This window comes from Staurois parvus, unplaced genomic scaffold, assembly GCF_062004578.1.
Source record: "Staurois parvus isolate SC_StPar_1 unplaced genomic scaffold, SC_StPar_1.0 ptg000432l, whole genome shotgun sequence".
Classification (NCBI taxonomy): Eukaryota; Metazoa; Chordata; class Amphibia; order Anura; family Ranidae; genus Staurois; species Staurois parvus.
The window spans coordinates 2660653-2688034 of record NW_028318228.1 but is presented as its reverse complement, the minus strand read 5'-3'; the positions used below and the strand labels follow the sequence as shown (position 1 = coordinate 2688034).

General features: G+C 48.9%; 1 protein-coding gene across 2 annotated transcripts in view; it reads right to left on the bottom strand.

The window, feature by feature from the left end:
* Nucleotides 1-2281: 2281 nt before the first annotated feature.
* The window catches only part of HDDC3 (HD domain containing 3), a 125860-nt gene continuing 100759 nt past the window's right edge, over nt 2282-27382 (bottom strand). The window contains exons 1-2 of one of the 2 annotated variants that reach the window (XR_016314222.1): nt 5328-7590; nt 4911-5034 (exon numbers count right to left, since the gene is read on the bottom strand). Coding sequence is in view for 1 of the 2 variants with exons in the window: in XM_089687635.1 (XP_089543761.1) it covers nt 4868-5034 (167 nt within the window). In the remaining variant the exon portion in view is untranslated. Of the gene's footprint in view, nt 5035-5327; nt 7591-27382 lie in introns of those variants that run through there. The other variant, XM_089687635.1, reaches the window with a different exon arrangement.

Sequence of the window (27382 nt, the reverse complement as noted above, 5' to 3'; positions counted from 1 at the left end):
AGAAATCATCAGACCGGCAATCACCAAGGATACAATCACTGAGGATGCAATCACCAAGGCTGGAGTCCATCGCCATAGACTCCCTGGAAATGACTCGGCTGGCCTAGCTAGTCTGAAGACTGAGGGTAGGCTGCTGCATGAACGTGCGTGCGTGTAGTAATCCTAGCTAGAAGACATCTCTTACGTCTGATGGCTCAGGGTAGGCTACTGCATGAGCGTGAATGTGTGATGTAGTAATCCCAGTTAGAGGACTACTCTCTGCTCGCTCAGTGCTCAGAGGTACAGAGGCTAGAGTCATCAAAAGCTGCATACTTGGATGCAGAAATCATCAGACCGGCAATCACCAAGGATGCAATCACTGAGGATGCAATCACCAAGGCTGGAGTCTATCGCCATAGACTCCCTGGAAATGACTCGGCTGGCCTAGCTAGTCTGAAGACTGAGGGTAGGCTGCTGCATGAACGTGCGTGCGTGTAGTAATCCTAGCTAGATGACATCTCTTACGTCTGATGGCTCAGGGTAGGCTACTGCATGAGCGTGAATGTGTGATGTAGTAATCCCAGTTAGAAGACTACTCTCTGCTCGCTCAGAGGTACAGATGCTAGAGTCATCAAAAGCTGCATACTTGGATGCAGAAATCATTAGACCGGCAATCACCAAGGATGCAATCACTGCGGATGCAATCACCAAGGCTGGAGTCTATCGCCATAGACTCCCTGGAAATGACTCGGCTGGCCTAGCTAGTCTGAAGACTGAGGGTAGGCTGCTGCATGAACGTGCATGCGTGTAGTAATCCTAGCTAGATGACATCTCTTACATCTGATGGCTCAGGGTAGGCTACTGCATGAGCGTGAATGTGTGATGTAGTAATCCCAGTTAGAAGACTACTCTCTGCTCGCTCAGTGCTCAGAGGTACAGAGGCTAGAGTCATCAAAAGCAGCATACTTGAATGCAGAAATCATCAGACCTGGAATCACCAAGGATGCAATCACTGAGGATGCAATCACCAAGGCTGGAGTCTATCGCCGTAGACTCCCTGGAAATGACTCGGCTGGCCTAGCTAGTCTGAAGACTGAGGGTAGGCTGCTGCATGAACGTGCGTGCGTGTAGTAATCCTAGCTAGATGACATCTCTTACGTCTGATGGCTCAGGGTAGGCTACTGCATGAGCGTGAATGTGTGATGTAGTAATCCCAGTTAGAACACTACTCTCTGCTCGCTCAGTGCTCAGAGGTACAGAGGCTAGAGTCATCTAAATCTGCATACTTGGATGCAGAATTAATCAGACCGGCAATCACCAAGGATGCAATCACTGAGGATGCAATCACCAAGGCTGGAGTCTACCGCCACAGACTCCCTGGAAATGACTCGGCTGGCCTAGCTAGTCTGAAGACTGAGGGTAGGCTGCTGCATGAACGTGCGTGCGTGTAGTAATCCTAGCTAGATGACATCTCTTACGTCTGATGGCTCAGGGTAAGCTACTGCATGTGCGTGAATGTGTGATGTAGTAATCCCAGTTAGAAGACTACTCTCTGCTCTCTCAGTGCTCAGAGGTACAGAGGCTAGAGTCCTCAAAAGCTGCATACTTGGATGCAGAAATCATCAGACCGGGAATCACCAAGGATGCAATCACTGAGGATGCAATCACCAAGGCTGGAGTCTATCGCCATAGACTCCCTGGAAATGACTCGGCTGGCCTAGCTAGTCTGAAGACTGAGGGTAGGCTGCTGCATGAAAGTGCGTGCATGTAGTAATCCTAGCTAGATGACATCTCTTACGTCTGATGACTCAGGGTAAGCTACTGCATGTGCGTGAATGTGTGATGTAGTAATCCCAGTTAGAAGACTACTCTCTGCTCTCTCAGTGCTCAGAGGTACAGAGGCTAGAGTCATCAAAAGCTGCATACTTGAATGCAGAAATCATCAGACCGGGAATCACCAAGGATGCAATCACTGAGGATGCAATCACCAAGGCTGGAGTCTATCGTCATAGACTCCCTGGAAATGACTCGGCTGGTCTAGCTAGTCTAAAGACTGAGGGTAGGCAGCTGCATGAACGTGCGTGCGTGTAGTTGTCTTGGAAATTCGCTTTAACGAATTTCTCCTTACCGTGAGTACTCGCAGTTGGATGCGCAGAAATCCCCCATAAAGCTGTGCGAATCTCGCTTACCACGACTCCAGCTAAACTACACGATTCCTGCCCATCCAAATACTTTGGTTCTGTTGAATTTGTGGGTGATTGGAGCTCCGTTACCTTAGAATGATCACACGACACTCTAAGGCTGGTTGCAACTCACATAAGGGCCGGCTTTAGGCTCAGCTCTCTGTTTTTATTAAAAATACACACATGCCCCCCACATGAATAAAGTCAAACCCTCCCACCGAACAATACAATGGGGATTGCCTATACAGAGGATATACATTCCAATTGGAGCATAGCCTTTGCTATTATCTATCACTGGTCCTCCCCCATGAGTCTTCTGAGGTCAGCAGACTTCCTCCCCTTCCCCCCTATGAGCCATCTGAGGTCATATTTCCTGTCCTACTAGCTTCTATTGGTATGTAAAATTCTCTGCACAAGCACTCCCTAAAAATATCAGTCTGTACCTGGATGGGCCCGATACGATCTTTATTAAAACACATCCATCCAAGATACAGTTTCAAGTTGGTAATGGGTTGTAAGATATGCATAAGCCTACACGTGGAGTTCACACCGCTTGCGCATTGCGTTATGAAGCCCACGCGGTACCATGCTGCTGATATGTGGATACAGGCCCACGGTCTACTGACAGCAGCATTCGCATGGAATGCCGTGGTGGTATACACGCCGGTCTATAAGCGCAGATCTGCCATCTCATCCATTACCAAGCTGAGTACTGTAATACATACATTGTACATGCGCATGGCCCAATTGCAGCCTTCAGAGCTTTAATTAAGCCACACGAGAGACATATGAATAACACGAATATATGACACATTTAAAGTTCGACCAACAATACAAAATTTCCATGACATTCCCTCCTGTTTTATCATATTCTCCTCGTGTCCCTTCTTGATCTTCTTCAGCTTGATGGGTGTAGTCTCAAACTTCAAAGAGTTCCTGTAGTTGTCCCTGAGAATAAAGCTCCACGGGGTACCTGAAACAACAAGACCCGACGTAGACTCGACGCAAACAGGCTTGATTGAAGCGATGATCCTCAAGAGCGTTGGAACCTTCACTACAGGAAGGCTCTTGCAAAAACCACAAACAGACTTGTGGTATGAATAAAGCTTGTGATCCCACGGTGGTCTGGGGAGATCCAGCAATAGATTCTCAAATTGCCCCTGCAGACGGGGCCACACAAGGCTGGTCTCGACCCAGACAGTTTTCCAAATCGCAGACACAAACAATGATGAGGCTTGAAGCTTGCTTGAAGGTCTTGGAGAATGTGGTCTTCAGAGAGATAAATTAGAGGGAAGCCAGGACGTAATCTGTAGAGAAGGTGGTTGGTTGGTGAGGTCTTCCCCCGATCAGTGGTTGGAGTGGGATCCCCGGAGCGGGCATGGAGATGTGGTCGTCTGCCCGAGCTTGGCTTACACGGTCGATGAGGCAACAGGAACATCTCACCGCGGCATATAAAAGGCAGATGAAAAAGAGAAGCATCAGGATATACACTCCCACTTCCTTCAACCAAGATCCGATGGAGAACAGGAAATCTCCCAATCCTCCCAAACCCTTGAACGGATTCCAACCCTCACTAGCTATAGCTCTAGCTTTTCCCTGTAGTTCACTAACTTTGTCCATATGGGCCTGGACCTTGTCATCGGTGTCTTCTATCCAAGTACAACAATCCTCTCCGATGAACTCACAGAACCCCCCTTTGGCGGCTAAAAGATAATCAAGGGCCATCTTCTCCTGAAGCACTAAAATTCCCATCTGCCGTTGTTCTTGGGCAATTTCTCTGACAGCCTCTACGGTCTCGTTAAACATACTATCCACGATGACAGAAAAATTGTTCAGGCGCTTCATAAGTTCTATTCCCCATCCTGTCCATGAGGGGAACCAAGCCCATGCCTGGTCGCCCTCAGAGAACAGTTCCCTGCGAACTCTCCCTGCCATCCTTACCTTCTTGTGGACCATCAACTCTTCATGGTCCATCACTACATAGGATGCGGGGACTAGCTTTATGAGGGCACACGAACCTTTCGCGTTCTGGGGAAATGTTCTATAGGCTGCCGAACCACACAGAAAATAGTATGGACCTGTCAGAGCAGAGCAGGAGGAGTTCCTCGTTCGGCCTCTGGTACTGAGCAACAGTTGCACAGACTGGGGGATTGCTCCCTCAGTCTGCACATCACATCCGTCCTTCCAACACACGTGGTCTGGTCGGTCAGTGTGGTTACTCAGAAAGGAAGTCTGGTTAGTCAGATTGACAGTTATACCTCCCTCGCAGGTGGTAATCCCAACAAACTTGTTACCTGTGCCAAAGCTGATGTTAAAGCACACCTGAGGGCTGCCTAGCTGCCCAGTTACCCATAATGGACTGGTGAGGGCCCTACAGGAGCTAGAGCTAATATTGGTGCTGAAACTGATGTTACCTGCTAAAAATGTGTCATTAAGTTCTACCGACAAATGTCTACGTGGGGGCTGACCAGGGGTCCCTTGCTTTTTCATGCCGACGCGGATGTCATATAGGGCATGAACAGCGGCCATTGCGGACATGTGATGACTGGGTGGGGGCTTAGAGCATACCCAACAGTTGGTTTTGTTGGCGGTTCTGGCTAAACGCAGGTGCATTTTAAATAAAAGGTTGGGGTATCTGCCGTCTTTTCCTCCGTTCACACACATGTATGACATACAAACAAAAAGAAAAAGGAAAATGACACCCCTCATTCTCTGGTGTAGCTGAGAAGCTTCTTGCAGTGGCTTGCGTGCACCCAGTTGTCTCGTCCCTCGAGCTTGAGTGAGGTAGGTGTCGTCAGCTGGACTTGGTATGGTCCGGTGAACCGTGGCTCGAGTCCGGTTCTTTGATGTTTCTTTAGGACGACCCAATCACCTGGCTCAATAGAAAGAACACCTGTTATTGTATTTGGATCGGGGAGCGATTCGCGAACCCGATGGTGTATCTTCTGCAGCTCCCGTTGCAGAGATTGCACATAACCTGTAAGCTGTGAATGCAAAGACAACAACTGTTGAGGAAAGTACAACCCTGTTTTGGGAGGTCCCCCAAACAACACCTCGTAGGGTGACAGCCCATGTGGTTGCCGAGGGGCATTCCGGATGGAATAGGGGGCAATGGGGAGACACTCAGGCCAAGGTTTTTGGGTATCGGAAGACGTTCAACCTTACCGCTACTCTCGGGGTGATATGGGGTGTGTCGCCGCTGACTCCAGTTCCACCAAAGAGATGCAGTCGTGTCCTTTGGAAGAGAGATTAGTAGTGGACAAAGAAGACATGTTAGCAGAAGAGGTGTTAGTATTGTTAGTCGTGTTGCAAAATTCAGCACTGTCATTGCTGTCCTCCCCCCCCTTCTCATCTTCCGACACAGGAAGAAGAGAAGCTGGGTTAAGAATAGTGCATCGTTTGATAGTGAGGTTAGAAGGGGTTAGGAGGGTTTTCCCCTGAGAGGGGTACCTTGCCTTGGATGTCCTGTTTTCACAGGACCGTTCTTGCTGCACTGGTGTCGGTGAGGCAAGGGAGGGGATATTTTAATTCCTCTAGAAAAAGATGGATCTGGGCCGACACCGATTTGTCAACTTCCTATGAGAATTCATAGGAGTTACTTACCATGGTGGTCATAGGGGCGGAGGACTCATCAGGAATGAACTGCCACCGACCTTTAGGTAATTGGGGACAGCTCCTCCTCATGTGCCCCGTTTGGTGGCACTGGAAGCACCTGGGTGGGGGCCTATTCTTCCTGTGACCCAGATCCCTTGGTTTTTCGTGTGGGGTCTGGGACATAAGAACTTTGGCCTTGTCTTGTTTTCTTCTATCCATTTCCCTCTCTATTGCCGCAAGAGTGGAAAGGATAGCAGGGATAGACATCTCATTATATTCGGGTCGGGCCAGAACCAGCCTTTCCCGAATTTTAGTATCGATGCCTTCCAAAAATTTGGCCCGCAACAGAATGTGCGTCGCGGTCACCTTTACCCCTTCAGTTGGAGCATCAGGTCCAACTTCCAGATCCGCATCCAGTGCCGTCTGCTTGAGACGGCGCCAGAAGCAGGCGCTTTCCTCATTAGGACCCTGGGTGAGCTTCATCATGTCCGTAGTAGAGGTAGCACCATACATTTCTGGAAGCTTTGCCTTTAGCTGTGTACAGAACTCTTTGCCCCCTGAAGTCATCTCCTCATGCGTGGTTATAGAGCACCCTGCAATCACTGTACTGGCCACTTCCATGCCCACCTTTGTCCGTAGGATCTGTGCACAATCTGACCCGCTCATACCATAGCTGAACTGGTTTTGTCCAAACATTCGAGCAAATCCTCTCGGATTGACTCGATAGTCCGGGAGCTCAGCCAGAATAGTGCGGATCTCTGCCGGGGTGAAGGGGACATGCCAAACTACCCGTTCCCCTAAAGTCCGTTCCCCCTGTGCATTGGGAGGACCTTCAAATTGCTGCACCCTGACTGGATAGGCCTCGGTCCGGGAAGAGTGCAAGGGCTGGCCCAGCATCATCGGTGGGCTTAGATTAACCACCTCGCTTACTGCACCTTCAGGTTTGAGGTCCCTCAGATCAGGGTATAGCTGGGGGGCAGGGGTCTGATCAGTGGTTCGTAGCGCTTTGATGCAATCCGCCCTGTTTTTTAACCGGGTGTCTATTCCCCTTGATTCACAGATAGTCTGCAAATCGGTTGTTGAGTAGGCTTCATAGTTGGAAACAGAAGGAGCTGGGGTGAAGCAGGGAGAAGGGAGAGGTAGAGGCAGAGGCTGAGGCATAGAGACAGAAGACACAGAAGGTATGTCAAGAGTGACGTCACTAACAGAAGAGACAGGTGCAGTTATACTTATCTCAGCCACTGTTGGTTGTTGGGGGACCCCAGCAGACCCTGATCCTGCCTGCCTTAGTAGAGTCAGCCCTGAAAGAGCTTCCTCCACCTCTGACACTGGATCCTCCTGTTTTATTCCCTCTGGAGGCCAGGTATACATCACCTGGTTCTTCCGGACAGACACCAGTTTATGTATGCCTTGCTTCCCTAATTGGATTGACCTGTGAAGCCATAGCTGTGCGATCTCTAGTTCTGACGCCTGCATCCGTGGTCCAAATTCAGAGATGAATTTTTCCCACCTCCATGCGTCAAATGTACCTTCCCGGGGAATTTCCCATCTGGTACCCTTCGACCATTTATTCCACCTTTTGAGGGGTTCTGTAGACTTCCCCCCCAAACTCACCTTCATCAGTTGTGCAGCTGTCCTTACCCTGAAGAGGGCTGGTTCCCCCTCTCTCTTCATGGACTGACTACTGCCCATCGTGACTAGTCACTGGTATATATCCCGCGTCCGGGTACCTGTTTACCCCCTGGAGCACTCGGTGGGATCCTACCGAGAGGCCTGATTCCACCACTTTCCCAGCACAGCGTAATTTATGTGATACTTATCGATCACCCGAAGCGCATCAAGTGGCGGTCAGACTGAGAGCACACCTCCCACTCCCACAGCGCAATTTGTGTGATCCTGACCACCCGAAGTGTTTGTGGTAACCAGGATTTCCCTGGACCGCCCACTCACACAGCGTAATTTATGTGGTTCTCATCACCCACTGTGTTTGGCAGGCCACACCGCACAATGATGAAAGTGGCTTTTCTCTCCCTGCACACAGTAGCTAACACAAGTCAAAACAAAAAGAGGGGTTCTTGGATGTTACTTAGGGGTCACTGGTTGGGCAGAAACCTGCTAACTGACCTTTAGGAAATTTGTGTAAAGAAAAAAACTTTCCTAATACACACAGAAAAACCCTTTTTCAACCTGAAAAACTGTTAAAAAGGACAAAGTGGATCCTTATGAAAAACACGGGACGTTTCACAGTAAAACAATTACACAGAGGTAAACCGAAAAACTGCGCCAAAAGTAACCTTGTTGCTGACGCAAAAATCACTCCTATCAGCACCGCTAAACGATCCACATTATACACGCAATCTTTACTGCAACCACCTAGAACCGTTTACACAAAAAGTCTGCTGGACGTGAAACACGCGACACAGCAGCTTAAAACAAACCCGCTTTACAATAAGGAACTACTTTTAACAGGAAAAACACAAGAAAAACATAATCACTATACAAGAAATCTATGTGCAAAAACCCAGACTACACCGCGCTCATTAAATGTGGAACACGTGAGGGGAAAACTCGCTTAATACACTTTAAATTGGCTGGCAATACGCAAATTTAAAGCTAAAAGCAAACAAATGAAACTGTAAAAAATTTGGATTAAAAACACAATATGGGTCAAATGCATATAGGAAACTTCATGCACATTGCATAGAGATTACTGCACATTTGGTAGCCAACAAAATGGCCACCAAACAAAAGGAGTCCATGTGGTTTAGTCAAGAAAATGACCCCCCACAGAGAAACACATGGTAGAGTCTAGCCTCAAAATTGCCTTTTACATAAAACAGACTTTTAGACAGAACATACACTGGACAATTACACAACAATATGAAGTACACATACAACACAATTTGGGCACAATCACAGAACGGACATAAAACACCAACATATCACACTAACATGCACATGTAACAGAAAGGACCCCCTGCTGCATGCTTGCTGGGAGCAGTAGTACCACAAAACATTGTACAGACTACATACACAGAGATCTTACAACAGTTAACAATTAACCTAAGCCTTTCAGCACTGTAATAATGACCTCACGTGGAGGGGGGTAAAGCAATCACCACAGTACCTACAACCCACAAATACTTACCTAACACTATGCAACAACTTTTACCCACTAAAACATATACCCGTTTAATTTTTGGTTGGAAGATTTTTAAACTTGACCAAATCCAGCCAACCAAAACCCACCCCTCTGCTGCTCTCCGCAGAGACAAACCCTCGTCTTTCACCCACAAAATCAAGAGTTTAGGACAAAAAACGAGGTCCTTGTTAAGCGGTATTTCTTGTTAGCTAACAGAGAGCGAAATCAGCCACACGAACACGCAAAAAGCGATCCTCTTAATGGCAGAGAGACCTGAAATGTGCCGGCATACTTTTTGCTAGTTCATGATGGCCATTCCCCCCTCGTTCTAGGTTAGCTACGCAAGAATACGCGTTAGTATCCACCAGGCTCGCCAAACTGTCTTGGAAATTCGCTTTAACGAATTTCTCCTTACCGTGAGTACTCGCAGTTGGATGCGCAGAAATCCCCCATAAAGCTGTGCGAATCTCGCTTACCACGACTCCAGCTAAACTACACGATTCCTGCCCATCCAAATACTTTGGTTCTGTTGAATTTGTGGGTGATTGGAGCTCCGTTACCTTAGAATGATCACACGACACTCTAAGGCTGGTTGCAACTCACATAAGGGCCGGCTTTAGGCTCAGCTCTCTGTTTTTATTAAAAATACACACATGCCCCCCACATGAATAAAGTCAAACCCTCCCACCGAACAATACAATGGGGATTGCCTATACAGAGGATATACATTCCAATTGGAGCATAGCCTTTGCTATTATCTATCACTGGTCCTCCCCCATGAGTCTTCTGAGGTCAGCAGACTTCCTCCCCTTCCCCCCTATGAGCCATCTGAGGTCATATTTCCTGTCCTACTAGCTTCTATTGGTATGTAAAATTCTCTGCACAAGCACTCCCTAAAAATATCAGTCTGTACCTGGATGGGCCCGATACGATCTTTATTAAAACACATCCATCCAAGATACAGTTTCAAGTTGGTAATGGGTTGTAAGATATGCATAAGCCTACACGTGGAGTTCACACCGCTTGCGCATTGCGTTATGAAGCCCACGCGGTACCATGCTGCTGATATGTGGATACAGGCCCACGGTCTACTGACAGCAGCATTCGCATGGAATGCCGTGGTGGTATACACGCCGGTCTATAAGCGCAGATCTGCCATCTCATCCATTACCAAGCTGAGTACTGTAATACATACATTGTACATGCGCATGGCCCAATTGCAGCCTTCAGAGCTTTAATTAAGCCACACGAGAGACATATGAATAACACGAATATATGACACATTTAAAGTTCGACCAACAATACAAAATTTCCATGACATAGTAATCCTAGCTAGATGACATCTCTTACGTCTGATGGCTCAGGGTAGGCTACTGCATGAGCGTGAATGTGTGATGTAGTAATCCCAGTTAGAAGACTACTCTCTGCTCGCTCAGTGCTCAGAGGTACAGAGGCTAGAGTCATCCAAAGCTGCATACTTGGATGCAGAATTCATCAGACCGGCAATCACCAAGGATGCAATCACTGAGGATGCAATCACCAAGGCTGCAGTCTATCGCCATAGACTCCCTGGAAATGACTCGGCTGGCCTAGCTAGTCTGAAGACTGAGGGTAGGCTGTTGCATGAACGTGCGTGCATGTAGTAATCCTAGCTAGATGACATCTCTTACGTCTGATGGCTCAGGGTAGGCTACTGCATGAGCGTGAATGTGTGATGTAGTAATCCCAGTTAGAGGACTACTCTCTGCTCGCTCTGTCCTCAGAGGTACAAAGGCTAGAGTCATCAAAAGCTGTATACTTGAATGCAGAAATCAGACCGGGAATCACCAAGGATGCAATCACTGAGGATGCAATCACCAAGGCTGGAGTCTACCGCCATAGACTCCCTGGAAATGACTCGGCTGGCCTAGCTAGTCTGAAGACTGAGGGTAGGCTGCTGCATGAACGTGCGTGCGTCTAGTAATCCTAGCTAGATGACATCTCTTACGTCTGATGGCTCAGGGTAGGCTACTGCATGAGCGTGAATGTGTGATGTAGTAATCCTAGTTAGAAGACTACTCTATGCTCGCTCATTGCTCAGAGGTACAGAGGCTAGAGCCATCAAAAGCTGCATACTTGGATGCAGAAATCATCAGACCGGCAATCGTCAAGGATGCAATCACTGAGGATGCAATCACCAAGGCTGGAGTCTATCGCCATAGACTCCCAGGAAATGACTCGGCTGGCCTAGCTAGTCTGAAGACTGAGGGTAGGCTGCTGCAGGAACGTGCATGCGTGTAGTAATCCTAGCTAGATGACATCACTTACGTCTGATGGCTCAGGGTAGGCTACTGCATGAGCGTGAATGTGTGATGTAGTAATCCCAGTTAGAAGACTACTCTCTGCTCGCTCAGTGCTCAGAGGTACAGAGGCTAGAGTCATCAAAAGCTGCATACTTGAATGCAGAAATCATCAGACCGGGAATCACCAAGGATGCAATCACTGAGGATGCAATCACCAAGGCTGGAGTCTATCGCCATAGACTCCCTGGAAATGACTCGGCTGGCCTAGTTAGTCTGAAGACTGAGGGTAGGCTGCTGCATGAACGTGCGTGTGTGTGTAGTAATCCTAGCTAGATGACATCTCTTACGTCTGATGGCTCAGGGTAGGCTACTGCATGAGCGTGAATGTGTGATGTAGTAATCCCAGTTAGAAGACTACTCTCTGTTCGCTCAGTGCTCAGAGGTACAGAGGCTAGAGTCATCCAAAGCTGCATACTTGGATGCAGAAATCATCAGACCGGCAATCACCAAGGATGCAATCACCAAGGCTGGAATCTATCGCCATAGACTCCCTGGAAATGACTCGGCTGGCCTAGCTAGTCTGAAGACTGAGGGTAGGCTGCTGCATGAACGTGCGTGCGTGTAGTAATCCTAGCTAGATGACATCTCTTACGTCTGATGGCTCAGGGTAGGCTACTGCATGTGCGTGAATGTGTGATGTAGTAATCCCAGTTAGAAGACTACTCTCTGCTCGCTCAGTGCTCAGAGGTACAGAGGCTAGAGTCATCAAAAGCTGCATACTTGGATGCAGAAATCATCAGACCGGGAATCACCAAGGATGCAATCACTGAGGATGCAATCACCAAGGCTGGAGTCTATCGCCATAGACTCCCTGGAAATGACTCGGCTGGCCTAGTTAGTCTGAAGACTGAGGGTAGGCTGCTGCATGAACGTGCGTGTGTGTGTAGTAATCCTAGCTAGATGACATCTCTTACGTCTGATGGCTCAGGGTAGGCTACTGCATGAGCGTGAATGTGTGATGTAGTAATCCCAGTTAGAAGACTACTCTCTGCTCGCTCAGTGCTCAGAGGTACAGAGGCTAGAGTCATCAAAAGCTGCATACTTGAATGCAGAAATCATCAGACCGGGAATCACCAAGGATGCAATCACTGAGGATGCAATCACCAAGGCTGGAGTCTATTGACATAGACTCCTTGGAAATGACTCGGCTGGCCTTGCTAGTCTGAAGACAGAGGGTAGGCTGCTGCATGAACGTGCGTGCGTGTAGTAATCCTAGCTAGATGACATCTCTTACGTCTGATGGCTCAGGGTAGGCTACTGCATGTGCGTGAATGTGTGATGTAGTAATCCCAGTTAGAAGACTACTCTCTGCTCGCTCAGTGCTCAGAGGTACAGAGGCTAGAGTCATCAAAAGCTGCTTACTTGGATGCAGAAATCATCAGACCGGCAATCACCAAGGATGCAATCACTGAGGATGCAATCACCAAGGATGCAATCACCAAGGCTGGAGTCTATCACCATAGACTCCCTGGAAATGACTCGGCTAGCCTAGCTAGTCTGAAGACTGAGGGTAGGCTGCTGCATGTACGTGCGTGCGTGTAGTAATCCTAGCTAGATGACATCTCTTACGTCTGATGGCTCAGGGTAGGCTACTGCATGAGCGTGAATGTGTGATGTAGTAATCCCAGTTAGAAGACTACTCTCTGCTCGCTCAGTGCTCAGAGGTACAGAGGCTAGAGTCATCAAAAGCTGCATACTTGGATGCAGAAATCATCAGACCGACAATCACCAAGGATGCAATCACTGAGGATGCAATTACCAAGGCTGGAATCTATCGCCATAGACTCCCTGGAAATGACTCGGCTGGCCTAGCTAGTCTGAAGACTGAGGGTGGGCTGCTGCATGAACGTGCGTGCGTGTAGTAATCCTAGCTAGATGACATCTCTTACGTCTGATGGCTCAGGGTAGGCTACTGCATGAGCGTGAATGTGTGATGTAGTAATCCCAGTTAGAGGACTACTCTCTGCTCGCTCAGTGCTCAGAGGTAGAGAGGCTAGAGTCATCCAAAGCTGCATACTTGGATGCAGAATTAATCAGACCGGCAATCACCAAGGATGCAATCACTGAGGATGCAATCACCAAGGCTGGAGTCTACCGCCATAGACTCCCTGGAAATGACTCGGCTGGCCTAGCTAGTCTGAAGACTGAGGGTAGGCTGCTGCATGAACGTGCATGCGTGTGGTATTCCTAGCTAGATGACATCTCTTACGTCTGATGGCTCAGGGTAGGCTACTGCATGAGCGTGAATGTGTGATGTAGTAATCCCAGTTAGAGGACTACTCTCTGCTCGCTCAGTGCTCAGAGGTACAGAGGCTAGAGTCATCAAAAGCTGCATACTTGAATGCAGAAATCATCAGACCGGGAATCACCAAGGATGCAATCACTGAAGATGAAATCACCAAGTCTGGAGTCTATCACCATAGACTCCCTGGAAATGACTCGGCTGGCCTAGCTAGTCTGAAGACTGAGGGTAGGCTGCTGCATGAACGTGCGTGTGTGTAGTAATCCTAGCTAGATGACATCTCTTACGTCTGATGGCTCAGGGTAGGCTACTGCATGAGTGTGAATGTGTGATGTAGTAATCCCAGTTAGAAGACTACTCTCTGCTCGCTCAGTGCTCAGAGGTACAGAGGCTAGAGTCATCAAAAGCTGCATACTTGAATGCAGAAATCATCAGACCGGGAATCACCAAGGATGCAATCACTGAGGATGCAATCACCAAGGCTGGAGTCTATCGCCATAGACTCCCTGGAAATGACTCGGCTGGCCTAGCTAGTCTGAAGACTGAGGGTAGGCTGCTGCATGAACATGCGTGCGTGTAGTAATCTTTGCTAGATGACATCTCTTACGTCTGATGGCTCAGGGTAGGCTACTGCATGAGCGTGAATGTGTGATGTAGTAATCCCAGTTAGAAGACTACTCTCTGCTCGCTCAGTGCTCAGAGGTACAGAGGCTAGAGTCATCAAAAGCTGCATACTTGAATGCAGAAATCATCAGACCGGGAATCACCAAGGATGCAATCACTGAGGATGCAATCACCAAGGCTGGAGTCTATCGCCATAGACTCCCTGGAAATGACTCGGCTGGCCTAGCTAGTCTGAAGACTGAGGGTAGGCTGCTGCATGAACGTGCATGCGTGTAGTAATCTTAGCTAGATGACATCTCTTACGTCTGATGGCTCAGGGTAGGCTACTGCATGAGCGTGAATGTGTGATGTAGTAATCCCAGTTAGAGGACTACTCTCTGCTCGCTCAGTGCTCAGAGGTACAGAGGCTAGAGTCATCAAAAGCTGCATACTTGGATGCAGAAATCATAAGACCGGCAATCGTCAAGGATGCAATCACTGAGGATGCAATCACCAAGGCTGGAGTCTATCGCCACAGACTCCCTGGAAATGACTCGGCTGGCCTAGCTAGTCTGAAGACTGAGGGTAGGCTGCTGCATGAACGTGCGTGCGTGTAGTAATCCTAGCTAGATGACATCTCTTACGTCTGATGGCTCAGGGTAGGCTACTGCATGAGCGTGAATGTGTGATGTAGTAATCCCAGTTAGAGGACTACTCTCTGCTCGCTCAGTGCTCAGAGGTACAGAGGCTAGAGTCATCAAAAGCTGCATACTTGAATGCAGAAATCATCAGACCGGGAATCACCAAGGATGCAATCACAGAGGATGCAATCACCAAGGCTGGAGTCCATCGCCATGGACTCCCTGGAAATGACTCGGCTGGCCTAGCTAGTCTGAAGACTGAGGGTAGGCTGCTGCATGAACGTGCATGCGTGTAGTAATCCTAGCTAGATGACATCTCTTACGTCTGATGGCTCAGGGTAGGCTACTGCATGAGCGTGAATGTGTGATGTAGTAATCCCAGTTAGAGGACTACTCTCTGCTCGCTCAGTGCTCAGAGGTACAGAGGCTAGAGTCATCAAAAGCTGCATACTTGAATGCAGAAATCATCAGACCGGGAATCACCAAGGATGCAATCACTGAGGATGCAATCACCAAGGCTGGAGTCTATCACCATAGACTCCCTGGAAATGACTCGGCTGGCCTAGCTAGTCTGAAGACTGAGGGTAGGCTGCTGCATGAACGTGCGTGTGTGTAGTAATCCTAGGTAGATGACATCTCTTACGTCTGATGGCTCAGGGTAGGCTACTGCATGTGTGAATGTGTGATGCAGTAATCCCAGTTAGAAGACTACTCTCTGCTCGCTCAGTGCTCAGAGGTACAGAGGCTAGAGTCATCCAAAGCTGCATACTTGGATGCAGAAATCATCAGACCGGCAATCACCAAGGATGCAATCACTGAGGATGCAATCACCAAGGCTGGAGTCTACCGCCATAGACTCCCTGGAAATGACTCGGCTGGCCTAGCTAGTCTGAAGACTGAGGGTAGGCTGCTGCATGAACATGCGTGCGTGTAGTAATCCTAGCTAGATGACATCTCTTACGTCTGATGGCTCAGGGTAGGCTACTGCATGAGCGAGAATGTGTGATGTAGTAATCCCAGTTAGAAGACTACTCTCTGCTCGCTCAGTGCTCAGAGGTACAGAGGCTAGAGTCATCAAAAGCTGCATACTTGAATGCAGAAATCATCAGACCGGGAATCACCAAGGATGCAATCACTGAGGATGCAATCACCAAGGCTGGAGTCTATCGCCATAGACTCCCTGGAAATGACTCGGCTGGCCTAGTTAGTCTGAAGACTGAGGGTAGGCTGCTGCATGAACGTGCGTGTGTGTGTAGTAATCCTAGCTAGATGACATCTCTTACGTCTGATGGCTCAGGGTAGGCTACTGCATGAGCGTGAATGTGTGATGTAGTAATCCCAGTTAGAAGACTACTCTCTGTTCGCTCAGTGCTCAGAGGTACAGAGGCTAGAGTCATCCAAAGCTGCATACTTGGATGCAGAAATCATCAGACCGGCAATCACCAAGGATGCAATCACTGAGGATGCAATCACCAAGGCTGGAGTCTACCGCCATAGACTCCCTGGAAATGACTCGGCTGGCCTAGCTAGTCTGAAGACTGAGGGTAGGCTGCTGCATGAACGTGCGTGCGTGTAGTAATCCTAGCTAGATGACATCTCTTACGTCTGATGGCTCAGGGTAGGCTACTGCATGAGCGTGAATGTGTGATGTAGTAACCCCAGTTAGAAGACTACTCTCTGCTCGCTCAGTGCTCAGAGGTACAGAGGCTAGAGTCATCCAAAGCTGCATACTTGGATGCAGAAATCATCAGACCGGCAATCACCAAGGATGCAATCACCAAGGCTGGAATCTATCGCCATAGACTCCCTGGAAATGACTCGGCTGGCCTAGCTAGTCTGAAGACTGAGGGTAGGCTGCTGCATGAACGTGCGTGTGTGTAGTAATCCTAGCTAGATGACATCTCTTACGTCTGATGGCTCAGGGTAGGCTACTGCATGTGCGTGAATGTGTGATGTAGTAATCCCAGTTAGAAGACTACTCTCTGCTCGCTCAGTGCTCAGAGGTACAGAGGCTAGAGTCATCAAAAGCTGCATACTTGGATGCAGAAATCATCAGACCGGCAATCACCAAGGATGCAATCACTGAGGATGCAATCACCAAGGCTGGAGTCTATCGCCATAGACTCCCTGGAAATGACTCGGCTGGCCTAGCTAGTCTGAAGACTGAGGGTAGGCTGCTGCATGAACGTGCGTGCGTGTAGTAATCCTAGCTAGATGACATCTCTTACGTCTGATGGCTCAGGGTAGGCTACTGCATGAGCGTGAATGTGTGATGTAGTAATCCCAGTTAGAAGACTACTCTCTGCTCGCTCAGTGCTCAGAGGTACAGAGGCTAGAGTCATCAAAAGCTGCATACTTGAATGCAGAAATCATCAGACCGGGAATCACCAAGGATGCAATCACTGAGGATGCAATCACCAAGGCTGGAGTCTATTGACATAGACTCCTTGGAAATGACTCGGCTGGCCTTGCTAGTCTGAAGACAGAGGGTAGGCTGCTGCATGAACGTGCGTGCGTGTAGTAATCCTAGCTAGATGACATCTCTTACGTCTGATGGCTCAGGGTAGGCTACTGCATGTGCGTGAATGTGTGATGTAGTAATCCCAGTTAGAAGACTACTCTCTGCTCGCTCAGTGCTCAGAGGTACAGAGGCTAGAGTCATCAAAAGCTGCTTACTTGGATGCAGAAATCATCAGACCGGCAATAACCAAGGATGCAATCACTGAGGATGCAATCACCAAGGCTGTAGTCTATCACCATAGACTCCCTGGAAATGACTCGGCTAGCCTAGCTAGTCTGAAGACTGAGGGTAGGCTGCTGCATGTATGTGCGTGCGTGTAGTAATCCTAGCTAGATGACATCTCTTACGTCTGATAGCTCAGGGTAGGCTACTGCATGAGCGTGAATGTGTGATGTAGTAATCCCAGTTAGAAGACTACTCTCTGCTCGCTCAGTGCTCAGAGGTACAGAGGCTAGAGTCATCAAAAGCTGCATACTTGGATGCAGAAATCATCAGACCGACAATCACCAAGGATGCAATCACTGAGGATGCAATTACCAAGGCTGGAATCTATCGCCATAGACTCCCTGGAAATGACTCGGCTGGCCTAGCTAGTCTGAAGACTGAGGGTGGGCTGCTGCATGAACGTGCGTGCGTGTAGTAATCCTAGCTAGATGACATCTCTTACGTCTGATGGCTCAGGGTAGGCTACTGCATGAGCGTGAATGTGTGATGTAGTAATCCCAGTTAGAGGACTACTCTCTGCTCGCTCAGTGCTCAGAGGTACAGAGGCTAGAGTCATCCAAAGCTGCATACTTGGATGCAGAATTAATCAGACCGGCAATCACCAAGGATGCAATCACTGAGGATGCAATCACCAAGGCTGGAGTCTACCGCCATAGACTCCCTGGAAATGACTCGGCTGGCCTAGCTAGTCTGAAGACTGAGGGTAGGCTGCTGCATGAACGTGCATGCGTGTGGTATTCCTAGCTAGATGACATCTCTTACGTCTGATGGCTCAGGGTAGGCTACTGCATGAGCGTGAATGTGTGATGTAGTAATCCCAGTTAGAGGACTACTCTCTGCTCGCTCAGTGCTCAGAGGTACAGAGGCTAGAGTCATCAAAAGCTGCATACTTGAATGCAGAAATCATCAGACCGGGAATCACCAAGGATGCAATCACTGAGGATGCAATCACCAAGGCTGGAGTCTACCGCCATAGACTCCCTGGAAATGACTCGGCTGGCCTAGCTAGTCTGAAGACTGAGGGTAGGCTGCTGCATGAACGTGCGTGCGTGTAGTAATCCTAGCTAGATGACATCTCTTACGTCTGATGGCTCAGGGTAGGCTACTGCATGAGCGTGAATGTGTGATGTAGTAATCCCAGTTAGAGGACTACTCTCTGCTCGCTCAGTGCTCAGAGGTACAGAGGCTAGAGTCATCAAAAGCTGCATACTTGGATGCAGAAATCATCAGACCGGCAATCGTCAAGGATGCAATCACTGAGGATGCAATCACCAAGGCTGGAGTCTATCGCCACAGACTCCCTGGAAATGACTCGGCTGGCCTAGCTAGTCTGAAGACTGAGGGTAGGCTGCTGCATGAACGTGCGTGCGTGTAGTAATCCTAGCTAGATGACATCTCTTACGTCTGATGGCTCAGGGTAGGCTACTGCATGAGCGTGAATGTGTGATGTAGTAATCCCAGTTAGAGGACTACTCTCTGCTCGCTCAGTGCTCAGAGGTACAGAGGCTAGAGTCATCAAAAGCTGCATACTTGAATGCAGAAATCATCAGACTGGGAATCACCAAGGATGCAATCACTGAGGATGCAATCACCAAGGCTGGAGTCTATCGCCATAGACTCCCTGGAAATGACTCGGCTGGCCTAGCTAGTCTGAAGACTGAGGGTAGGCTGCTGCATGAACGTGCGTGCGTGTAGTAATCCTAGCTAGATGACATCTCTTACGTCTGATGACTCAGGGTAGGCTACTGCATGAGCGTGAATGTGTGATGTAGTAATCCCAGTTAGAAGACTACTCTCTGCTCGATCAGTGCTCAGAGGTACAGAGGCTAGAGTCATCCAAAGCTGCATACTTGGATGCAGATTTCATCAGACCGGCAATCACCAAGGGTGCAATCACTGAGGATGCAATCACCAAGGCTGGAGTCTATCGCCATAGACTCCCAGGAAATGACTCGGCTGGCCTAGCTAGTCTGAAGACTGAGGGTAGGCTGCTGCATGAACGTGCATGTGTTTAGTAATCCTAGCTAGATGACATCTCTTACGTCTGATGGCTCAGGGTAGGCTACTGCATGAGCGTGAATGTGTGATGTAGTAATCCCAGTTAGAAGACTACTCTCTGCTCGCTCAGTGCTCAGAGGTACAGAGGCTAGAGTCATCAAAAGCTGCTTACTTGGATGCAGAAATCATCAGACCGGCAATCACCAAGGATGCAATCACTGAGGATGCAATCACCAAGGCTGGAGTCTATCGCCATAGACTCCCTGGAAATGACTCGGCTGGCCTAGCTAGTCTGAAGACTGAGGGTTGGCTGCTGCATGAACGTGCGTGCGTGTAGTAATCCTAGCTAGATGACATCTCTTACGTCTGATGGCTCAGGGTAGGCTACTGCATGAGCGTGAATGTGTGATGTAGTAATCCCAGTTAGAGGACTACTCTCTGCTCGCTCAGTGCTCAGAGGTACAGAGGCTAGAGTCATCAAAAGCTGCATACTTGGATGCAGAAATCATCAGACCGGCAATCACCAAGGATGCAATCACTGAGGATGCAATCACCAAGGCTGGAGTCTATCGCCATAGACTCCCTGGAAATGACTCGGCTTGCCTAGCTAGTCTGAAGACTGAGGGTAGGCTGCTGCATGAACGTGCGTGCGTGTAGTAATCCTAGCTAGATGACATCTCTTACGTCTGATGGCTCAGGGTAGGCTACTGCATGAGCGTGAATGTGTGATGTAGTAATCAGAGTTAGAAGACTACTCTCTGCTCGCTCAGAGGTACAGAGGCTAGAGTCATCAAAAGCTGCATACTTGAATGCAGAAATCATCAGACCGGCAATCACCAAGGATGCAATCACTGAGGATGCAATCACCAAGGCTAGAGTCTACCGCCACAGACTCCCTGGAAATGACTCGGCTGGCCTAGCTAGTCTGAAGACTGAGGGTAGGCTGCTGCATGAACGTGCGTGCGTGTAGTAATCCTAGCTAGATGACATCTCTTACATCTGATGGCTCAGGGTAAGCTACTGCATGTGCGTGAATGTGTGATGTAGTAATCCCAGTTAGAAGACTACTCTCTGCTCTCTCAGTGCTCAGAGGTAGAGAGGCTAGAGTCATCAAATGCTGCTTACTTGGATGCAGAAATCATCAGACCGGGAATCACCAAGGATGCAATCACTGAGGATTCAATCACCAAGGCTGGAGTCTATCGCCATAGACTCCCTGGAAATGACTCGGCTGGCCTAGCTAGTCTGAAGACTGAGGGTAGGCTGCTGCATGAACGTGCGTGCGTGTAGTAATCCTAGCTAGATGACATCTATTACGTCTGATGGCTCAGGGTAGGCTACTGCATGAACGTTAATGTGTGATGTAGTAATCCCAGTTAGAAGACTACTCTCTGCTCGCTCAGTGCTCAGAGGTACAGAGGCTAGAGTCATCAAAAGCTGCATACTTGAATGCAGAAATCATCAGACCGGGAATCACCAAGGATGCAATCACTGAGGATGCAATCACCAAGGCTGGAGTCTATCGTCATAGACTCCCTGGAAATGACTCGGCTGGTCTAGCTAGTCTGAAGACTGAGGGTAGGCTGCTGCATGAACGTGCGTGCGTGTAGTAATCCTAGCTAGATGACATCTCTTACGTCTGATGGCTCAGGGTAGGCTACTGCATGAGCGTGAATGTGTGATGTAGTAATCCCAGTTAGAAGACTACTCTCTGCTCGCTCAGTGCTCAGAGGTACAGAGGCTAGAGTCATCAAAAGCTGCATACTTGGATGCAGAATACATCAGACCGGCAATCACCAAGGATGCAATCACTGAGGATGCAATCACCAAGGCTGAAGTCTATCGCCATAGACTCCCTGGAAATGACTCGGCTGGCCTTGCTAGTCTGAAGACTGAGGGTAGGCTGCTGCATGAACGTGCGTGCATGTAGTAATCCTAGCTAGATGACATCTCTTACGTCTGATGGCTCAGGGTAGGCTACTGCATGAGCGTGAATGTGTGATGTAGTAATCCCAGTTAGAGGACTACTCTCTGCTCGCTCAGTGCTCAGAGGTACAGAGGCTAGAGTCATCAAAAGCTGCATACTTGAATGCAGAAATCAGACCGGGAATCACCAAGGATGCAATCACTGAGGATGCAATCACCAAGGCTGGAGTCTATCGCCATAGACTCCCTGGAAATGACTCGGCTGGCCTAGCTAGTCTGAAGACTGAGGGTAGGCTGCTGCATGAACGTGCGTGCGTGTAGTAATCCTAGCTAGATGACATCTCTTACGTCTGATGGCTCAGGGTAGGCTACTGCATGAGCGTGAATGTGTGATGTAGTAATCCCAGTTAGAAGACTACTCTCTGCTCGCTCAGTGCTCAGAGGTACAGAGGCTAGAGTCATCCAAATCTGCATACTTGGATGCAGAATTAATCAGACCGGGAATCACCAAGGATGCAATCACTGAGGATGCAATCACCAAGGCTGGAGTCTACCGCCACAGACTCCCTGGAATTGACTCGGCTGGCCTAGCTAGTCTGAAGACTGAGGGTAGGCTGCTGCATGAACGTGCGTGCGTGTAGTAATCCTAGCTAGATGACATCTCTTACGTCTGATGGCTCAGGGTAAGCTACTGCATGTGCGTGAATGTGTGATGTAGTAATCCCAGTTAGAAGACTACTCTCTGCTCTCTCAGTGCTCAGAGGTACAGAGGCTAGAGTCATCAAAAGCTGCTTACTTGGATGCAGAAATCATCAGACCGGCAATCACCAAGGATGCAATCACTGAGGATGCAATCACCAAGGCTGGAGTCTATCGCCATAGACTCCCTGGAAATGACTCGGCTGGCCTAGCTAGTCTGAAGACTGAGGGTAGGCTGCTGCATGAACGTGCGTGCGTGTAGTAATCCTAGCTAGATGACATCTCTTACGTCTGATGGCTCAGGGTAGGCTACTGCATGAGCGTGAATGTGTGATGTAGTAATCCCAGTTAGAAGACTACTCTCTGCTCGCTCAGTGCTCAGAGGTACAGAGGCTAGAGTCATCAAAAGCTGCATACTTGGATGCAGAAATCATCAGACCGGCAATCACCAATAATGCAATCACTGAGGATGCAATCACCAAGGCTGGAGTCTACCGCCATAGACTCCCTGGAAATGACTCGGCTGGCCTAGCTAGTCTGAAGACTGAGGGTAGGCTGCTGCATGAACGTGCGTGCGTGTAGTAATCCTAGCTAGATGACATCTCTTACGTCTGATGGCTCAGGGTAGGCTACTGCATGAGTGTGAATGTGTGATGTAGTAATCCCAGTTAGAGGACTACTTTCTGCTCGCTCAGTGCTCAGAGGTACAGAGGCTAGAGTCATCAAAAGCTGCATACTTGAATGCAGAAATCATCAGACCGGCAATCACCAAGGATGCAATCACTGAGGATGCAATCACCAAGGCTGGAGTCTATCGCCATAGACTCCCTGGAAATGACTCGGCTGGCCTAGCTAGTCTGAAGACTGAGGGTAGGCTGCTGCATGAACGTACGTGTGTGTAGTAATCCTAGCTAGATGACATCTCTTACGTCTGATGGCTCAGGGTAGGCTACTGCATGAGCGTGAATGTGTGATGTAGTAATCCCAGTTAGAAGACTACTCTCTGCTCGCTCAGTGCTCAGAGGTACAGAGGCTAGAGTCATCAAAAGCTGCATACTTGAATGCAGAAATCATCAGACCGGGAATCACCAAGGATGCAATCACTGAGGATGCAATCACCAAGGCTGGAGTCTATTGCCATAGACTCCCTGGAAATGACTCGGCTGGCCTAGCTAGTCTGAAGACTGAGGATAGGCTGCTGCATGAACGTGCGTGTGTGTAGTAATCCTAGCTAGATGACATCTCTTACGTCTGATGGCTCAGGGTAGGCTACTGCATGAGCGTGAATGTGTGATGTAGTAAACCCAGTTAGAAGACTACTCTCTGCTCGCTCAGTGCTCAGAGATACAGAGGCTAGAGTCATCAAAAGCTGCATACTTGGATGCAGAAATCATCAGACCGGAAATAACCAAGGATGCAATCACTGAGGATGCAATCACCAAGGCTGGACTCTACCGCCATAGACTCCCTGGAAATGACTCGACTGGTCTAGCTAGTCTGAAGACTGAGGGTAGGCTGCTGCATGAACGTGCGTGCGTGTAGTAATCCTAGCTAGATGACATCTCTTACGTCTGATGGCTCAGGGTAGGCTACTGCATGAGCGTGAATGTGTGATGTAGTAATCCCAGTTAGAAGACTACTCTCTGCTCGCTCAGTGCTCAGAGGTACAGAGGCTAGAGTCATCAAAAGCTGCATACTTGGATGCAGAAATCATCAGACCGACAATCACCAAGGATGCAATCACTGAGGATGCAATCACCAAGGCTGGAGTCTATTGCCATAGACTCCCTGGAAATGACTCGGCTGGCCTAGCTAGTCTGAAGACTGAGGGTAGGCTGCTGCATGAACGTGCGTGCGTGTAGTAATCCTAGCTAGATGACATCTCTTACGTCTGATGGCTCAGGGTAGGCTACTGCATGAGCGTGAATGTGTGATGTAGTAATCCCAGTTAGAAGACTACTCTCTGCTCGCTCAGTGCTCAGAGGTACAGAGGCTAGAGTCATAAAAGCTGCATACTTGGATGCAGAAATCATCAGACCGGCAATAACCAAGGATGCAATCACCAAGGCTGGAGTCTATCGCCATAGACTCCCTGGAAATGACTCGGCTGGCCTAGCTAGTCTGAAGACTGAGGGTAGGCTGCTGCATGAACGTGCGTGCGTGTAGTAATCCTAGCTAGATGACATCTCTTACGTCTGATGGCTCAGGGTAGGCTACTGCATGAGCGTGAATGTGTGATGTAGTAATCCCAGTTAGAAGACTACTATCTGCTCGCTCAGTGCTCAGAGGTACAGAGGCTAGAGTCATCAAAAGCTGCATACTTGGATGCAGAAATCATCAGACCGGCAATCACCAAGGATGCAATCACTGAGGATGCAATCACCAAGGCTGGAGTCTATCGCCATAGACTCCCTGGAAATGACTCGGCTGGCCTAGCTAGTCTGAAGACTGAGGGTAGGCTGCTGCATGAACGTGCGTGCGTGTAGTAATCCTAGCTAGATGACATCTCTTACGTCTGATGGCTCAGGGTAGGCTACTGCATGAGCGTGAATGTGTGATGTAGTAATCCCAGTTAGAAGACTACTCTCTGCTCGCTCAGTGCTCAGAGGTACAGAGGCTAGAGTCATCAAAAGCTGCATACTTGGATGCAGAAATCATCAGACCGACAATCACCAAGGATGCAATCACTGAGGATGCAATCACCAAGGCTGGAGTCTATCGCCATAGACTCCCTGGAAATGACTCGGCTGGCCTAGCTAGTCTGAAGACTGAGGGTAGGCTGCTGCATGAACGTGCGTGCGTGTAGTAATCCTAGCTAGAAGACATCTCTTACGTCTGATGGCTCAGGGTAGGCTACTGCATGAGCATGAATGTGTGATGTAGTAATCCCAGTTAGAAGACTACTCTCTGCTCGCTCAGTGCTCAGAGGTACAGAGGCTAGAGTCATCAAAAGCTGCATACTTGGATGTAGAAATCATCAGACCGGCAATCACCAAGGATGCAATCACTGAGGATGCAATCACCAAGGCTGGAGTCTATCGCCATAAACTCCCGGGAAAGGACTCGGCTGGTCTAGCTAGTCTGACGACTGAGGGTAGGCTGCTGCATGAACGTGCGTGCGTGTAGTAATCCTAGCTAGATGACATCTCTTATGTCTGATGGCTCAGGGTAGGCTACTGCATGTGCGTGAATGTGTGATGTAGTAATCCCAGTTAGAAGACTACTCTCTGCTCGCTCAGTGCTCAGAGGTACAGAGGCTAGAGTCATCCAAAGCTGCATACTTGGATGCAGAATTCATCAGACCGGCAATCACCAAGGGTGCAATCACTGAGGATGCAATCACCAAGGCTGTAGTCTATCGCCATAGACTCCCAGGAAATGACTCGGCTGGCCTAGCTAGTCTGAAGACTGAGGGTAGGCTGCTGCATGAACGTGCATGCGTGTAGTAATCCTAGCTAGATGACATCTCTTACGTCTGATGGCTCAGGGTAGGCTACTGCATGAGCGTGAATGTGTGATGTAGTAATCCCAGTTAGAAGACTACTCTCTGCTCGCTCAGTGCTCAGAGGTACAGAGGCTAGAGTCATCAAAAGCTGCATACTTGGATGCAGAAATCATCAGACCGACAATCACCAAGGATGCAATCACTGAGGATGCAATCACCAAGGCTGGAGTCTATTGCCATAGACTCCCTGGAAATGACTCGGCTGGCCTAGCTAGTCTGAAGACTGAGGGTAGGCTGCTGCATGAACGTGCGTGCGTGTAGTAATCCTAGCTAGATGACATCTCTTACGTCTGATGGCTCAGGGTAGGCTACTGCATGAGCGTGAATGTGTGATGTAGTAATCCCAGTTAGAAGACTACTCTCTGCTCGCTCAGTGCTCAGAGGTACAGAGGCTAGAGTCATAAAAGCTGCATACTTGGATGCAGAAATCATCAGACCGGCAATAACCAAGGATGCAATCACCAAGGCTGGAGTCTATCGCCATAGACTCCCTGGAAATGACTCGGCTGGCCTAGCTAGTCTGAAGACTGAGGGTAGGCTGCTGCATGAACGTGCGTGCGTGTAGTAATCCTAGCTAGATGACATCTCTTACGTCTGATGGCTCAGGGTAGGCTACTGCATGAGCGTGAATGTGTGATGTAGTAATCCCAGTTAGAAGACTACTATCTGCTCGCTCAGTGCTCAGAGGTACAGAGGCTAGAGTCATCAAAAGCTGCATACTTGGATGCAGAAATCATCAGACCGGCAATCACCAAGGATGCAATCACTGAGGATGCAATCACCAAGGCTGGAGTCTATCGCCATAGACTCCCTGGAAATGACTCGGCTGGTCTAGCTAGTCTGAAGGCTGAGGGTAGGCTGCTGCATGAACGTGCGTGCGTGTAGTAATCCTAGCTAGATGACATCTCTTACGTCTGATGGCTCAGGGTAGGCTACTGCATGAGCGTGAATGTGTGATGTAGTAATCCCAGTTAGAAGACTACTCTCTGCTCGCTCAGTGCTCAGAGGTACAGAGGCTAGAGTCATCAAAAGCTGCATACTTGAATGCAGAAATCATCAGACCGGGAATCACCAAGGATGCAATCACTGAGGATGCAATCACCAAGGCTGGAGTCTATCGCCATAGACTCCCTGGAAATGACTCGGCTGGCCTAGCTAGTCTGAAGACTGAGGGTAGGCTGCTGCATGAACGTGCGTGCGTGTAGTAATCCTAGCTAGATGACATCTCTTACGTCTGATGGCTCAGGGTAGGCTACTGCATGAGCGTGAATGTGTGATGTAGTAATCCCAGTTAGAAGACTACTCTCTGCTCGCTCAGTGCTCAGAGGTACAGAGGCTAGAGTCATCCAAATCTGCATACTTGGATGCAGAATTAATCAGACCGGCAATCACCAAGGATGCAATCACTGAGGATGCAATCACCAAGGCTGGAGTCTATCGCCATAGACTCCCTGGAAATGACTCGGCTGGTCTAGCTAGTCTGAAGACTGAGGGTAGGCTGCTGCATGAACGTGCGTGCGTGTAGTAATCCTAGCTAGATGACATCTCTTACGTCTGATGGCTCAGGGTAGGCTACTGCATGAGCGTGAATGTGTGATGTAGTAATCCCAGTTAGAAGACTACTCTCTGCTCGCTCAGTGCTCAGAGGTACAGAGGCTAGAGTCATCCAAATCTGCATACTTAGATGCAGAATTAATCAGACCGGCAATCACCAAGGATGCAATCACTGAGGATGCAATCACCAAGGCTGGAGTCTACCGCCACAGACTCCCTGGAAATGAC